Here is a 16,632-nt window from a genome sequence, read left to right as displayed (position 1 = left end):
CTCCCCCCTTGCTGCTGCTGCTACTGCCAGCCCGTCCCTGGCGCCACTCCCATCCCCACTTGTAATCACGGCTCTGGCCCCGGGGCAGAGAGGCATCCTCGCTCTGCTTTACAGCACGGTCATAAAGCAGCCGCCATCAATATTCCTAAATCAGATCTCTGCACAGCTGCAAAGCATGGCCCCTTGACCAGCATTACATAATGGTGCTCCAGACCTCCTCCCAAGTGTTAACTGTGCCGCAGACCTAGAGTAAACCGAACATCTCTCAGAGTTAGGAGTTTGTCTCTTCAGCATGCTTTTGTTGAATTATGTGGACTTGTTTTGCGTCCACTGTGTACACATGAGGATTTGGGTATATGAAACTCTGTGTAAATATCATGAATCAGCCCCCTCATCTTCCTTCGGTTTAAACATCAACAGACATGTCCACTTATGGTCTACTTTCATAACTTACACAATATGCTATTCTAGTTGACCTTTTTTCAGAAATACCATGGAAAGTGAACTAAGACATTCAACGTTAGACATTGCCAGGCCATTTTTCTTTCTGGCATGTTTTGCATGACAATTTAACACAGAGAAGCTTGAATGTAACAGGAAACAAAGAGGAGTCCTATAACTCCATATCTAGATAAAATGTTTTGGTAAAAAACAAACCTGGAGTTATTACAGTAAATATACATAAATGTACTGATGCCTCTCTGTGCAAGTAGCTTCAAGTCCCATTTAACGTGTGAATAAACATACAGCGGCTCTGTAAGCTTCTGGGTGACATCATGCGACTTTGGCCTGGGAGACTAACGTTCCAGTGACAGAAACAATTTTGATCGATGTTTGATGTGCAGGGAAATTCACACCAGTTCTGTAAAAGCCCCCTGCTGGGCTCTCTCCCCCGTATACAGTAACTGTCTGACATGATGTGCATGTTGTTGTGATACCAATAAATTACAAGTGAATTACCCCCTTCTGACATGGGGCTGTGGCAGACGGTAGCAGCTGTTGATGCATTAGGTGCTCACTGCAGTTAATAGGTATGGGGGTTGTGACTGAGAACATTATATGTGGGATTTTAGCCCACAGAGATCAAAACTGATGGTGGCTCATACCCACGGATAGACCCAGTATACCTGAGAGTAGCAGATGCCCTAACACTGAGAGTGTAGCAGATGCCCTAACACTGAGAGAGTGTAGCAGATGCCTTAACACTGAGAGAATGAAGCAGATGCCCTAACACTGAGAGAGTGTAGCAGATGCCCTAACACTGTTGTGGGCATGAGGAATAGTCGCTCTTTGTCCACATCCACTAAAGTTTCCTGCAGTGCACTTTTTTAGTGAAAGCAGATGCATTTCTCTCTGTCTTGCTAAAGTCTCTGTCTCAGCAGAAGCGTGAATTATACAGAGGATGATTTAGCTTTGCCTAAGGGCACTGTCTCCTCTCTCTTCTTCAAGCCACATGTTATCCCACCTCTGTCTCTTCTTCAAACCTAATGTTATTCCACCTCTCTCTCTCTCTCTCCCTTAGCTTGCTTTTCCCACTCTCATCAAGACAGGCGGCCATCTTTCGATGAACTCTTGACCTTGGCGAGGCTTGGAGCAGAGAAGCTACAGTCCCAAGAGGTCTCCGTGATGGAGACTGACTGACACGATAACTAATGTCTCTGTCTCATCTGTTATGGATCCGCTGTAGTTTGGAGTACGCAGGGCCACAGGGTTGACAAGGCAGGGGAAGAAACAGTGAAACACCATCTGATAAAACAACCAAGCAGGTTCATTTAGAACAAATATATTATAAATGTACAGATATTACATCACTTACAGTCCTAATATATGTATTTATTCATGATATACAAATAGTCTATGTACACAAAGTAGATGTCTAGAGTTACAAAAAGCCATGCATTATCTACAGCATAAATTATAGAACGACTCTATGAAGTCTACCATACTCTGTCATAAAGTCAGAATAAATAGTAATAAATTATCTGTCTATTTCTCTTTTACACTTTAGATACACACGTATTTGCATGACACCTTTTAGATAAATGTCTTCCCTTTTGTGAATGTTTCCTGATGAGAACACTGTTAGTGTCGGTCAGTTTTTGAAAGCAGAGAGTGTGTGTAATGTCCGTCTGCACTCAATCCATGTCCTCTGAGGACAAGCATTTCTGCCTGGCCTCGTGGTCCTCGAACGTCACTTTTTTGTTCTTCTTGGGGTCGATCCACGAGTTGCGGATGACTGCGTTGTTGGGCAGCGGATCTGACTCGATGATGGACACCACGCGCTTCTTCATCTTGCTCTTGAGCACCTTCTGGAACTTCTGCCTGGTGAAGGCGTAGAGCAGCGGGTGGAAGATAGTGGTGCCGTAGGCCATGACCAGGAAGCCCAGCCGCAGCTTGAGGGTCAGCTGGCTGAGCCCGGAGCTGAGGATGATCGCGTTGAGCACCGTGATGGGCGTCCAGCACAGCAGGAAGGTGGAGATGATGAGCAGCGACATGCGGAAGACGCGCCGCTGTCGCTCCCGTCGCTCTCGGTGCCGCTTCACGGCACGCCGCAGCGCGATGATGACCGACACCGACGTGCGCATGCCCAGCGCAGGCATGCGGTAGCCGCTGCTCTGTGAGGCGTCGGTGGGCTCGGGCTGCGGCGTCTGCGCCGTCTGCTGGGACGTGGCCATCAGTGAGATGTTCTTTTTCCGCCGCGACTTCTTCTTCTTCTGCGAGTTGTGGAAGCGTGTGCCAATGCGGATGTTGAGCGCCTGCAGGATCTTGTAGTAGGTCACTAGCATCACCACGGCCGTGAAGATGAAGATGGGGATCTGGGCCAACAGGTGGTAGTACAGGCCCAGTGTCGCGTAGTCCTGGTCACTCGTGTCCACTGTCGTCGCCGCGGCTGCCGTCTGGTTCCGATCTGGCTGCGGCTCGGGCCCGAAGAAGCCCACCTCCACAAAGGGCACCAGGAAGCTGAGGAAGGACAGCACCCAGATGGCCCCCAGCAGTGCCACGGCGCGGCCCATGGTCAGCACGCGGTTGGCCGGCTTGACAGAGATGTCGTAGCGGTCCAGCGTGATGGCCAGCACGTTGGCGGCCGTGGCCACGCTGGCGAAGGAGACGCAGGCCTCGTGGAAGCAGCCCACCAGCTCCACGTCCCCCTCCAGCGAGAGCAGCACCACGGCGATGGTCAGTGGGATGCAGCACAGGCACACGATGACGTCCAGCACGTGCAGGTTCATGGTGACAATGTTGCTGACAGAGTTGACCAGGTTGGACTTCATGCAGTAGAGGGCCAGCACGGTCAGGTTGCTGCTCAGACCCAGCACGATCTCCAGCATCAGGAAGCCCGTCAGCGACACCTGGAAGCTGACGGGGTAGCTGGCGCTCGCGGCCAGGTTCATGTTGGGACTGACAACGGACTCAGTGTTGTCGTGCACAGTGACGTTGCTCATGGTGGCTTCTTCCAGCACAGGAGGAATATGCATTATCCTATGACGGGACAGAGAGTGGGGAGCTCAGGTTAGGACACACTCACAGAGCGTCTTAAGTCAGCTATGCTTGATATACTTTGTTGTGGTGGCATAGGGAGAAATTTGTCGATGGGTGCCTAGTAGAGCAGGACGAAAATCACAAGAAAAGATAATTCTTGCCTGTCAGAAAACATGGTTTATCTCCTTCCAATTCCACCTGTATTGATCTCTCATATATCTCAGGTAGATCTTGTCACCTGGTTGCCAATAAGCGGATCTGATATGAGTGTGTAGTTGCAGCAAACAGCCTGATGGTGGGGCTGTTGTCAATCTGCATGTTTTTAGCTTTGTAGTATATTATCAAGTGCATGTTTGTTAGTTTCCTCTCAACACATTAGGTTTTCTTTTTGTGATATGAATATATGAATTCTATCCAGACTGGTACATTAATCTCATGTATTTATAAAGCCTGCTGGTACGCTGGCATTTACATTGCCACACACACACACACACACACACACACACACACACACACACACACACATACACACACACATGAACACACACATGAACACACACATGCACACACACTCACTCACCCTTCCCCTGGGCTCAGTCTACACCCCAGGGCTTGGTGTGTGGGCCACAGACGTCTTGACAGGATCCAGCTGGGTTATCTAATTCCAGCATGGCCTCTTCAGGGGAACGACACACCACCTGTACTCCGCTCAGTGGTACACCTGTTCGCAATGCAACCAGCATCTGGTCACTCTTCACTCAATAGAAAACATCAGTAGGCTCCTATTCCAAGAGCACTTTTCTTCTTTTTTTCTCTTTTTCTCACATTCTCTCCTTCTTTTTGATTGTAATAGATGATGAGGAAAGTAAAAGCAGATAAGCACCTTGACCGGGCACTACCCAGTCCGTCCACTGTTTATGATATTTGTAATTCCCCCAATGACAGGGCTTTCAGAAAGTACACACAACAGCAAAGGTCAGATTCTCTTCCCCCATAAAGCATTAGGCGGTTACGGGGAGATATTGACTGTGGTCCTCAGCCAGATAGACCCATTCGCTGTTCAGTGCAAACACCGATGCTTTATGGTGTTTACTTCAGCCCCTCAATAAACAATTAATCCTCCTGTGGTAGCACCATTATCAAAAGACAGCACAGAGCCGTATCTGAGATTCTTAGCCGCAGGTCCGCCAGCAGCTACTCCGGTGGTCATTTGGATTTTTATCACAGTGCACGACAATTAAATCCTCATTGATTTTCTATGGCAGGCCGGCGTTGACACCGGTCTGGCCGGTAACTAAGCCGGTGGGGTCAGTGAGTCTGAGGGATGGGCATCTCTTTTCCTCCCTCTCTCTCTCTCTCTCTCTGGGGGTCTCGTTGTTGTAGATGACCTTTAAGCTTCCCGGAGGTCACCTCCAACCATCCTTACAGGTCACCTCAGCGGTCAGGGGAGCTGCGGCTAGTCCACTAACATCCACTACAAAACACAACAACATCCATCCCTTTGAGCCAGCATTCCACTGCCGCTGAAGCCCATGAAGGCTCAGCTAATACTTTTATATTTCGCCTTCAGTGGTGTGTGTGTGTGTGTGTGTGTGTGTGTGTGTGTTTGTGGGAACAAGTTGGTTTGCGTGCAAAAGTAATACTTGGGCGCCCGTTATTGTCGTCTGCGTTTTTGAGCGATTGGCTCAGTGTTTCACTTGAAGGTCGTTGGCCTGTGAGGGAAAATAAGAGCCCATTAGCCAGCGGCCTTCCCTGGGGAGCTGGGGGGGGCTGGCTAGTGGGGGGTGTCGCTGCTGGCGGAAGAGACGCTGTCGACTGATTTATGCTGGGGCGAAGCCCTCGAGGGAGGCAGGGCGAGAGCAGCAGTCCTGGGTCCACGCTATCCCCACGTCAGGCCGTCGCTCGCTCCGGTCTCCGCACAGCCGCTCTGCAGGGAGAGGAAACACACGAGATGGGGTCTGAGGCGAAGCTAAACAACCATCCATCACAACCAACCAGGCATCGTGCTACAGCAACTTTTAAATATAGTGACTGCCATTCAATGCCTAAACACATTCCTTTAATTTTCGAAAAGGGACTGTGTGCATACAGTATTTGTGTGAGTGAGTGAGTGTGTGTGTTTGAGGGATGTGAACCTCTGGAATCTATTTGGTGGAAGAATGGAATGAAAACATTAGAGACACGATTAGGTGCACAAGCACATAAAGAACCATAGTAAAGAACAGGTTATTTCTTCCAAAGTCAAGAAGTTATGGTAAAGGCCAAAGGTTGATAAAGCTTCTGGGTGACAGAAACAGGACAGGAAACTGCAATTTAGGCAAGAATATCAAGGCGTCCAAAGGTCCCGCAGATGTGATGGTTTTGTATACTGTATGTAGAGCTGCACTACAACACTTCTGTACCGCCTCTCCCACAGAACATTTTAAAAACCCCTCAGGACGGATGCAGTGCTGCACACACACACACACACACACACACACGCACACTGCTCTCAGCTGCCCTCACTCAAGACTGGTGACCGCAGGAGCAAGTGGTCGGCAGGCAGGCAGGCTGTCAGCCCGAGCCGCAGCGCTCCGTCACCTCTGGTAGCGCACCGCTAGAGCGCTGAGAACACCACTGAGTCTGAGCCGCGTCCGAGTCGCGTCCAAGCCACGGGCGGACACAGAAAAGTAGCGACAGGGCTCAGCTCCGCTGTGGTGACTGATTAAAAACAGGATGGAACAGCAGGTGCAGAATGTGTGTGCATTTTTGGAGGCCACTGGGAGATATTCTGTCCAGATGTCAGAATCGAAATCTAATCCAACTGATTTTTACTGTGCATATGTCAAAAGAAATACTCTATGTTTACTTCACTCTATGAGTCTTTAACATTTGCTCTGCATTTAGTGACCACTGTCCCTGAAAGACACTATGGTGATTGCATGTATTTAGGTACAGTATGTGTTGAATGTGTTGAATTCTTGATGAATGTTTGCCATAGACACAGACATGCTTATTTCTCACAGCGTGTTATTTGCATTTTCCATTTTCACAAAGCGCTCCTGTGCACACACATACCTCATGCTGCTCCAAATCTTTCTTCTTCTCAGTGTTTACCCATGCAGTAAGAAGGAAGGCGAGAGTGTGTCTGCACACAACTGTCAAACAAACCCCTCTGGCTTCAGTAGCCCTAACTAATCGCCTGGTCCTGCTAATGAAATTCAGCTCTGCTCCAGAAACAGTTTGGTCTCCTGGCTCCAGTGGGCTTTTCTCCTGTTTGAAGACGTCCCAAAGACCCAGTGAAATCCAGAAGTATAAGCACGCTGTACTCCCAGTGCGCCACAGCGGATGTGTGTGAGGAAGGAATTGTTGAATGTCATTGGCAGTGAAACAAGGGGTCATTTAACATCCCAAAATCAATGCATCCCGCAATCCAGAGGCAGTAAAAAGAGAGAGAGAAAATAAGAGATGGAACATGCAACCATGGGCTGTCCTGTGGCAGAATCGGACCATCCCACTTTTTTCCCTCTCATGCGATTGCAGTCCTCCCGTTGACTGTGAAGCCCAGCTCCCTCTGTCTCTGTTGCGCTCTCTTAGCTGTGCTGTGCAGCGCGTGCAAACAGTCCTACTCCAACACTCTCTCTCTCCTCCCCTCTCTCTTTCTACTCTCCTCCTCCCCTCTCGCTCTCTCTTCCTCACTGCGGCGAGTTGCGGTGCTCCCTGCTGCCCTGATTGGTCTCCTGTAATAGGCTTAACCCTTTCCTCTCTGCCCAGGAGCCGTACCCCCCCCCCCCCCCCCCACACACACACACACACCATCCCGTCTTCACCTCCTCTCTGGGTTCTGGATGTCCTCCGCGTGTTGGTTTAAGGGAGCTGTATCCATGGCGAGATGATACTGTAATCAGGGAGGTGTGATTCGGGTTGGGGTGGGGGAGTGGTGGTGGGGTTCTGTGCTCTTTTTGGGTCCGTTAGTATCCCAATATTAGCCAAGGGTGCAGACAGTGGGAGAAATGGCTGTGGACATCATGGCATTACTTATTGATGCTTGATAGTGTTATAAAAATGAATCTCAGCCCGCATGGGTCTCGTGGGGAGAGGTGGGGTGGTGGTGTGTGTGTGTGGGGGGGGGTGGGAGGGGGGTAGTGGGTGAAGGAGAGGATGGAGATAAGACTCGGAGAGCACTGATGAAGAGATTCTAAGACGCGTTTTCTTTTTTCCCTCCTTCCTTGCTGCTGTGTAAGAGGCGGAGAATGGCCCCTGATTGATAGCTTCAATTACATGCCGCTGTCAGATTACAGAGGGAATGGTCACCCTCCATTTGTTTTGTTTGCCTCATTTGCCAGGTGTGATAAGAGCCAGGGGGCATCTTCCTTCAGAGGGGACAGTGATGTGATGTGTGTGTGGGGTGGTGCTGGAGGAGTGTGTGTGTTGGGGGGGGGGGGGTGGTGGAGGTGGCCATGGAGCAAGATAGCTGGGGGGGGGGGGTGAGGGGGGTGGTGGTGGGGAGTGGTGGTGGTGGTAGTGATGGCCATGGAGCAGGATATCTGACCATCATATGTTCCAGTATCTGTCTGCAGTAACCTCTGCAGTTATTGTGCAGCGCAACATCATCATTGTGCTGAGTGGAGACTGTGCACTGGGGTATCTTCTAGACAGTTGGGCAGAGAAGGCCTTACATGGAACGCAACTAACCTCCCATCAGCATGTTTTTTTGTTATTCAAAATGTACTGTAGATGATAAGCTGTCATATTCATTCAGACAAAGCCATGGCTGTCCTCCTATTTGTGAAGGGCAGATAGATGTCTCACATTAAAAAAATTAACTTCATATGAATCGCATGGGAAGAGTCTGCTGGGGCTCATTTGTGTCACACACAACAATCCCTCGCACAAGAAATATCAAATTCTACACAATAACCAGTATTGGTAAAAATGTTATTGCAGCATTTTATCATGGTGTTAGAAACAAAATACTGCAATACATGTAAGGTAGTTGCCTGTAAGTACTTTAATGTGTGTGTGTGTGTGTGTGTGTGTGTGTGTGTGTGTGTGTGTGTGTGTGTGTGTGTGTGTGTGTGTGTGTGTGTGTGTCTGTATTTATTGTGTGTCTTTTAAGGGTGACTCCGACTGGCAGGTAGCTCTTAAGGAATCACTTTCATGCTCTGGAAAGTGGTAAACATCCTTCAAAAAAGGCAGTTTTTCTGTCGGAATTCAGTAGAGAAAGCCATTAATATTTCACAGAAGTATTAATATTTCAGCCAGGCTGCTCACTAGTCCCAAGACTCTGCAGTCTGATATGCGTTGTTTTATTCTGCCTTTTTTGTGCGAGTGTGTGAAGATGTCTTTGTCTGCATAGGGAGGACAGGGGAGAGTGGTTGATGATGAAAGAACGTTGATTGCTGAAATGTGGTTTCCATTAGTGCGTGTAACCTTGTGAATATGCTAAAAAGACGTGTAGTGGCACAAGTCTGGAGACTTGGACTTTGTTGAATTTGTAGTGCTTAGCCGGGCTCAACGTTTAAATCCTAAATGTGTTTGGCTTCCTTGGGTGGTGGAAAATTGTGGGCTAGCTTCCAATGTAATCGCTTCAAGTACAATGGGATACCAATTAAGTTAGAAGAGTAGTCGTGTAGCCCAAAATTCTCATTGCCTTTGAAGATGCTGTAAGAGTGGTTGCCAGATATTACAAATAAAGATAGGAGAAGTGTTCGCAATATCTCACTTAAATTAATGGCAAAGTGTGCACATTTGTGGCTCTCACTGGATTGTTGTATGATTTGTTCTAGGATGGGTGATTTTTAGCTATATTAGATTTACACATATAAAGCAAAGGGTCCCTGGTCTTATCAGATGTAATGGGTGTTTGCCTACACACCAGCAAGTCAGATGGCAGTGGAATGTGATGACAAACAGTGGAATGAGAAAGCCTGAGGACTCGAGAGCAAGACTCTTTTTTTATCTCTCTCCTGCAGCAGGCTTTCTGCTCTCCAAATCTGGAGCGTGTGCGATTTGCCATAGATTAGCCCGTTGCTAATAGACTCCCATATTTGAGTGGCCAAATATGCTTAACCCAAAGCCCACTTTATTCTAAGCTTCAAACAGTCTAAGAAGCAACGTAAGTGGAATTAGAATAAGGGAGAGAGGGAGAGAGAGGGGGGGAGGGAGGGAGTAATGGATCATCAGTGAACAAACACCAGAGCCAACCTGGCTCAGAGACGGTCCCACTCTCCAAACTCAAAGCTTTTTTTGAGATCATTCTCCATGTGGCCCTGACTGCATGCCAGTGTTTAAATTCACTCCCACATACAGGTTGTTTCAATTGCCTGAACAAGCTACATTTATGTTCATTGCCTTGCTCTATAACCATTATGAATGCTCTGTAACCATTATGAACGCTCTATAACCATTAAGAACGCGAGAGAGAGAGAGAGAGAGAGAGAAAGAGAGATAACTGAAGCATGCTGGAAAAGTGTTGGCTTGGCCATCCTTGCTTGTCAAATCTCTTCACGATGTCTCATGTTGAGAGGAGTTGTGTACCCAGATTCATCCAGCAATAGCATGGCTGTCCCCATGCCTCCCCAGGGCTCCCTTGTAAAAGAAATTTGAATATCTCAATGGGACATCACCTGGTAAAATAAAGGATAAATAAATAAATAATGCCCCATCTAACTTAAAATCACTTTTTGATCACTGTGGGATATTGGGTAATATCCTGGCTTGAAACTCAATCTTCTGTCTGGTAAAGCTACCTGACAAACAGAATGTCATGGTGAATGTACAAATAAAGGCGCGAAAAGGAAGATTACTGGAAATAAAACTAGAAATTATGTATTAAATGTAATAAAAGCTGAAGCACATTGGAAACTCAGAAAACAAAAAATGGCATCTTTAACTGTGCTTGTACTTCAGTGTGAGGGATACACCTTACCTTTCTGTATCCATCTGTATATGATAGAATGACAATAAAAGCTGACTGGACTTGACTTGATACATTTGTAAGACAGGCCTCTAGGTCTCTGGATTAAAGCTATGAAGCAAGTGGCCCAATTCTTGCCTGTGTCACAGCCTCACATTGTGATTAATACTTGCTGGCTTGACTCTTACCCCTTTATATGGCCATCACCCAATTAGAGACAGGGGGGCTTGGCCCATGACTCATTCATCCCTGTGTTCTCCCCTCTGCAGCCTGAATTCTTCTCATCTCTCTCTCTCTCTCTCTCTCTCTGTCTCTCTCTCTCTCTCTGTCTCTCTCTGCATTTGTGTGTTTGGACAAGTCTGTTTTCCCTTTACCATTTTGCCCTCAGTCTGATCTGTCATCAGATCTGGCTGTTTTGAGTCTTTTCTGATGGGTGAAGGGACGCTCAATAAACCTCAAGCTTCTTGTCCTTCAGTTGACCTCCCGCATTGGCTCGTCTTTACAATCTGCATATGAGGATGACTGAGATTCATGCAGAAACACTCCCCTAGTTCCCTTCTGCTTCTTGCCCCAAGGTGACGGATGTTCTCTTTTTTTCACATTTAAGTTGGGTTACCGAAGGATTATCTGCACACTTTGCCAAGAAAGATCATTTTTAATCACATTTCTCGCTGAAAATATTAGTGGAGAAAAGCCAGCGTTATTAACAGATTGTTATTTTTGTTTTCTCTTTGAATAGCCTCTGAATTTCCAGGATGAACAGCAGGTCGATTTAAAAGTCTTCATCGTTTATTTCAGGGTCAGGGAAGAGATGGATCCCTGGATGAAATTGGACTAGCTAAAAGGCTTTTTGGGGGGTGGAGAGAGGAAGGAGGGGGGGGGGGGCTGTTGCATCCTCTGCGTCCCTAACGGGGGCCTTTATAGCCATGGCCTGATAGTGGCCGTGCTGTTTCTGGTCACGTTCCGATTGCCTCCTGGGGGTTCGCTCTGCATGCTGGGGCCAAGAGCTCAGTGGAAGGACCATGAAAAATGGAGGTCATGACTAGGGACTCATGCTTGCGTCTGACCATAGACCAGCTCCTGCTTGGTCCCCCTCCAGACTCAGAGAAGCAGCTGCCAGCAAAGGTCCAAAGGCGGGCGAGTCTCCACCGAGCATTCATTGCTCTTTATAGACCACTAACCGCTAATAAAGCCGTGCCCTGCTAGGCCCAGATAGACACAAAATGTTCCCCCATGCAACATAAACTCTGCCATAGTTAAAGGTCAGGGTTGTCAATTGCACAAACCCTAAACTGAGTTTGACACGCAACACTTAACTGTTTATTAGAAGAAATGTTGCCACGGTTTACCTCAAATTAGATAGTATGAATGTGAGGCATTGTACAATTACATTGGCATTGTATGCATATACAGTATATTGCAGTAATCAAAGAAATACATTTGTATAACAAGTGGTCATTTACTTTAATAGTGTAGGCAAACTTTTGAAATGAAAAAGGTTTTTATGTAACACATATTACTCGAAGTACAAACCATGTACACCTGTTGAAGAATCAAGCCTTGCCATAAGCAATAGTTATCACACTACAGTATGTTATCCATAAATCAGTCTCAGACCAGCATTGTACCCTTCATGATAAAACTGAGGCTAAAATAAATAAATGAATACATATTGTAATAAAAAAAACATACACAATTATGACTGCTCCTAATTTGAAAGTTTAATAGCAATGAATCATTGTTGCCAAATCATAAACAATTCCTAGAGGAATCCCTGGAAAGAATTCCATAAAGTATTCCTACAGTAGGTCTAGTTGCACTGCCTGCATTTCTATACTTTTACAGTGATGGTGGTCATGAGATTCATTCATTCATTCACCAAAGGCTTGAATGTGAGGGGTGAACTGGTCAAGGCCCTGGTCAAATAAACACCATCCCACACTCACGGCTCCCTCTGGCTGCAGATTTGACCACAGTAAAAGGAAGTGTCATGCATTTGGCCTGGACATGAGATGACCACGGCTGTGTGTGTGTGTGTGTGTGTGTGTGTGTGGGGGGGGGGGGTACGACGCACACATGTCCCCCACCAAGGATCTCCTTTTTTTCTGGGGGGGGGGAGGGGGAAGGGCGGTGGTAGCGTGCAGTTGCATGGAGGAGAGTAGCAGTGCGGTGAGTGGAGAGGGTGGGGGTTGTGGGGGAGTAGCGCGATGCACCCTGCAGCTTAAGCGGCAAGTTTTCCACAACGCGTCTCAGAAGTCCAGTCGCTTCCTGTCACAGCAAAGCATCTGTTTACGTCCGAGATGTCAGGGGGCGTCCCTGAAGGCGTGGGAACGCCAGGGCTCCCCTCGCACGGCAGGACTCGGAGCGGCCGGGGTGAGTGGTCCCATGGGGGGGGAGGCTCAGTGGGATCTCCTGCAGGCTTGTTGATCCGAGATTTAGGACGAGCGGCTTCAGGGGGACTGGACATTGGATTGGACGCAGAACTGGATTTTAATTAAAAACCACTTCGTGTTTTAGTTTTAATAAATTGCATCATGATAACATTGTAGAGAGAATGACAGTGAACTGAAACTTTTGGGGGAAATATGTTCTGTTACTAATTTTGATATAATTATTTTGCTGTACCACTTCCACAATAACATATTAAATAAACAAATAAATAAAATGGTAAAGTAAACAGATGGAGGGTTTACTTTCCTCTGACATACTTGGACACTGTTCTACAACAAGGCTACAAAATTCATATTCAAATAATCTTATTCAAATAATATTCTAAATATATCATGTAAATGGACATATTTGCAAGTTGTTTTTCCATGTTGCTCTGGAGTTGATATGACTGTTATCTTTGCTTAACAGCAATCACTGAACTGGAAGAATGAGGTAGAATATAGTTACCTGGGCTGCTTACTGTAGTCATGCTGTTTCATCCAAATGGATCTGTATCACTAAGTACAATTTATCATATAGTTCCCTTAGGGGAAGGCATTGGCTTGAAGTTATTCCATGTGGCATTGGCTTGAAGTTATTCCATGTGTATCCATGGGAATGCCAAGGGAAATATTGTTCTTTTTGTCCAGAGAGGTTCTGTCCTGTGGTGGACATGAACCCCTTGCACCCATGCCCTACGAGAGTGCCCATTGTCACCTGTGCTGTGACTGTGGTGGTCTGCAGCAGTCCCTTGCCACGTCAGCTTCCAAGTGGATCTTTATCTGTTTCTAGACAGGGAAGCACAATGGAAGAGGAATGACCCTGACTGGACAGATGGCCTGCCAAAGCCTAGAAAGACCATTAGGTGCTGACAGCGCAGTCCAGACAAAAGATCACTTAATGTTGGACTGTGACATTCATTGCTCTCTATAGCTGCGGTCCTCCCCAAAACGTCTGGGGATTATAGCGCTGGTTTTAACATCAGTCTTCCCCAAACTGAAAGCTACTGGCTCTCTGGTGGATAGACAAGATCAGGTCTCTGTTAGGACAGTTCAGCTTGTTGTAAATCAAATTGTTTGACATGAAAAAAGAGAACGCTAATATCAGCTGAATGATAAAAGCAGATCAGTAGTCACAATGTCAAATCAAGTGCTTTGCAATGAAACTAATTCATGTGCTAGAGAAACAGATCTTGCCCAGCAGAGAGGAGGGAAATAATGTCATATTTTGTATCAAAGTTGATAATTATTTGTTCTGTAAGATGTAATCAACGTATATCTAAATTGTTTTCGGAGTCAGGTCATGTTTGTTTGTTTCTTTAGACACAAGACTCCCAAGATCAAGACTGGTCACTTTACAAGAACTGGGATTCATTTTGTCAACAAAAATGATTCATTGGGTTGTGGACTTTACGGGTCCTGCCAACACATCTATCAATACACAGACCTCGTTGCAGGCAGCAGGCGCCACTCTTTATCGGATTGTTTACTTTTGCTCAGCAAAATATCTTTTGCTTGGTGTCTATGGGTTCTGCTGGACTTAAAATACTTTGATTAATTGACTGGAATAGCCAACCTATTTAGTGCCTTGCCTGCACAGCCACACTAAGTGCTCTATTTTCAGGGGCCGTCGTTCCTCTTTCTTTGGGATATTGACAAGTCTTTGGCAGTCTTTCAACAGAAGAGATTTTGTTGTTCTATAGAGTCAAGTTTCCCCTTATTAGTGAGAAAACATGAACCCATCTCTCTCCAGTTGAAAAAAGGGACATTTTCTCATGTGCTGACAAAAATAAGAATGATTGATCTTGAATGCATCTCATGCATGTGAGGTAGGACACGACAAAGTCTTTAGAAGGAGGTCCAAGTGTGATGTTCCTTTGACTGGTCAGTGCATGGACTCATCCATCATTGTGCAGAGTAGACATGTAGCATGGTGTGCCGTTGGAACAATCTGACCCCTTAGTTCTTGGTCTCCCATGTTATTTGATCTTTTCTTGCCTCCCTTTGAAGTCAAGTTATTTGGGGTGAAACTGGAATCAATGCAAAGCTCCTAAATGTGTTAAACCTACCAAAGTGCTTTATTACTTCCTACATATGATCCCATGTTAGTGACGAAATAAATTATGAAACAGTCATTTATGTCTTTGTACATCAGTTCCTGAATGTGTTGACATATGAATTTTAAACGCCTGTCTGGCTTTTAAACGCCATCTTCTAAGCAAAAAGAAAGAAAACACAAAAGCTACTGTACACCATCATACCATTGTTCCTTTGAAAGTTTCCATAGAAGAGATTTCACATGGTGTGAAATCAAAATACTTCTGTTTACCTTGAGAGCAGGAAGAGGATGACTTCTTCCATCTCAATGTTCAGTACCTTGCATACTAAAAAGTCTTTGATGAGTGAGATGACATTTTCTCTAGCATCCTCTGATGCTATTGTCTTATTTCATTTATAGATTCAAGATTCAAGATGCAATACTTTATTGCCATACAACTCTGTGCAAGTTGGATTTGCTTCAGTGTGCTCATGACAGGACAAAGACATTACCATAGACACACAGAAAAAGACATAAAACATACATATACGGAGTCCCACACAGGATCACCCTTGACATAGGGAGATAAAAAGGGCACACTGCTCACAACATACCTGGATGATAGTCCTGGAGGCTAGAGTGACAGGTCAGGTTAAAGTGACATGGTGCATAGGGATGCAGAGTGCAAATCCACAACTTTACAATACATAGATAAATAAAACTAATATGGGTAGCATAAAACATATACTAGAAGAGTATTGTAAAAACAATGTAGAGATGTGCAAATTATACAGGCTTGTTGGGAGAACCCTTTTTTCATGAGATACTGGTTCAGGGATGGAGAGCTGTTTAGAGATTTGATGGCTCTGCAGTATGTGCTGTTGAGAAAGTGGGAGGTTTTTATTCTAATTGCTCTCAACCTTCTCCCTGATGGGAGGATGGAGAAATGGGGGTTGGCAGGGTGAGTCTCATCTTGTAGGATCTTTAGGCCTTTCCGGTGTATACAGGCCTCTTAGATCTCACAAATGGGGGAGAGTTTACAGCCAATAATTTTTGAGGCTGTATTGACTATCCTGTCCAGCTGCAACCTCTGCTGGACAGTAGAGTTGCCATACCAGACAGTAACAGAAAAGGTGAGGACACTCTCGATGGCAGCTCGGTAGAACTGCAACATTCCCTTACAGGCCACCCCAAATTTCCTCAACTGGCGAAGGAAAAAGGGCTTCTGGTGGTCAGGCCCGTCGCTAGAAGGCAAGCAAACCAAGCAATTGCTTGGGGCCCCGAGCTGGCCAGGGGCCCCAAGACAACGACTGGTTAAAAATAAAATGCAATGACAAACTGTGAGCGCCCCTTTGATAATGCAGTAAAGTGCAACGACACTGTTACCGGCAATACCGGGATCCCCCTCAAGGGGGCCCCTCTCAGTAGTCGCTGACAGCAGCCAGCCAGCCAGCCAGGTTTGTGATCTCTGCTGCTGCCGCGAAAATATAAAACAGGCAGTCATGATGAAGCGGAGTCATGCGTCCGGAAGCCAGAAGAGAAAGGAATAGGATGACAAAAAAAAACAAGATAGTGGTAAGTGATAAATTACACTGGATAAAATAACTCTAATTGTCTTGTACAAATGGTGTAATGTCGCAGCAGGAAGGCTAGCCTAGCAAAAAATGTTTATGTTAACTACCTGCCTGACTGCCCATGCTGCTTGTAACAAACTAGAACAGTTAGCGCAACTTTGTTTTTCAAACGGACGGAATATGGTTACATACTGTAATATGTTTATTAACAGG

The 16,632-nt window shown here is 46.2% G+C and overlaps 1 protein-coding gene across 1 annotated transcript; it reads right to left on the bottom strand.

Annotated features, from left to right (window-relative positions):
* Positions 1-2,135: 2,135 nt before the first annotated feature.
* On the bottom strand, positions 2,136-3,476 carry gpr22b (G protein-coupled receptor 22b). Its single transcript, XM_076300983.1, has one exon. The coding sequence runs from the start codon at positions 3,474-3,476 to the stop codon at positions 2,136-2,138; it is 1,341 nt and encodes a 446-aa protein (XP_076157098.1).
* Between the last annotated feature and the right edge of the window lie 13,156 nt (positions 3,477-16,632).

This window comes from Alosa pseudoharengus, unplaced genomic scaffold (assembly GCF_046254945.1).
Source record: "Alosa pseudoharengus isolate Yale_2024_CS ecotype anadromous, Long Island Sound unplaced genomic scaffold, YU_APseudo_1.1 YU_APseudo_1.1_scf_10, whole genome shotgun sequence".
Taxonomy (NCBI): Eukaryota; Metazoa; Chordata; class Actinopteri; order Clupeiformes; family Clupeidae; genus Alosa; species Alosa pseudoharengus.
The sequence above is the reverse complement of the archived record's forward strand: the minus strand, read 5'-3'. Positions and strand labels throughout refer to the sequence as shown.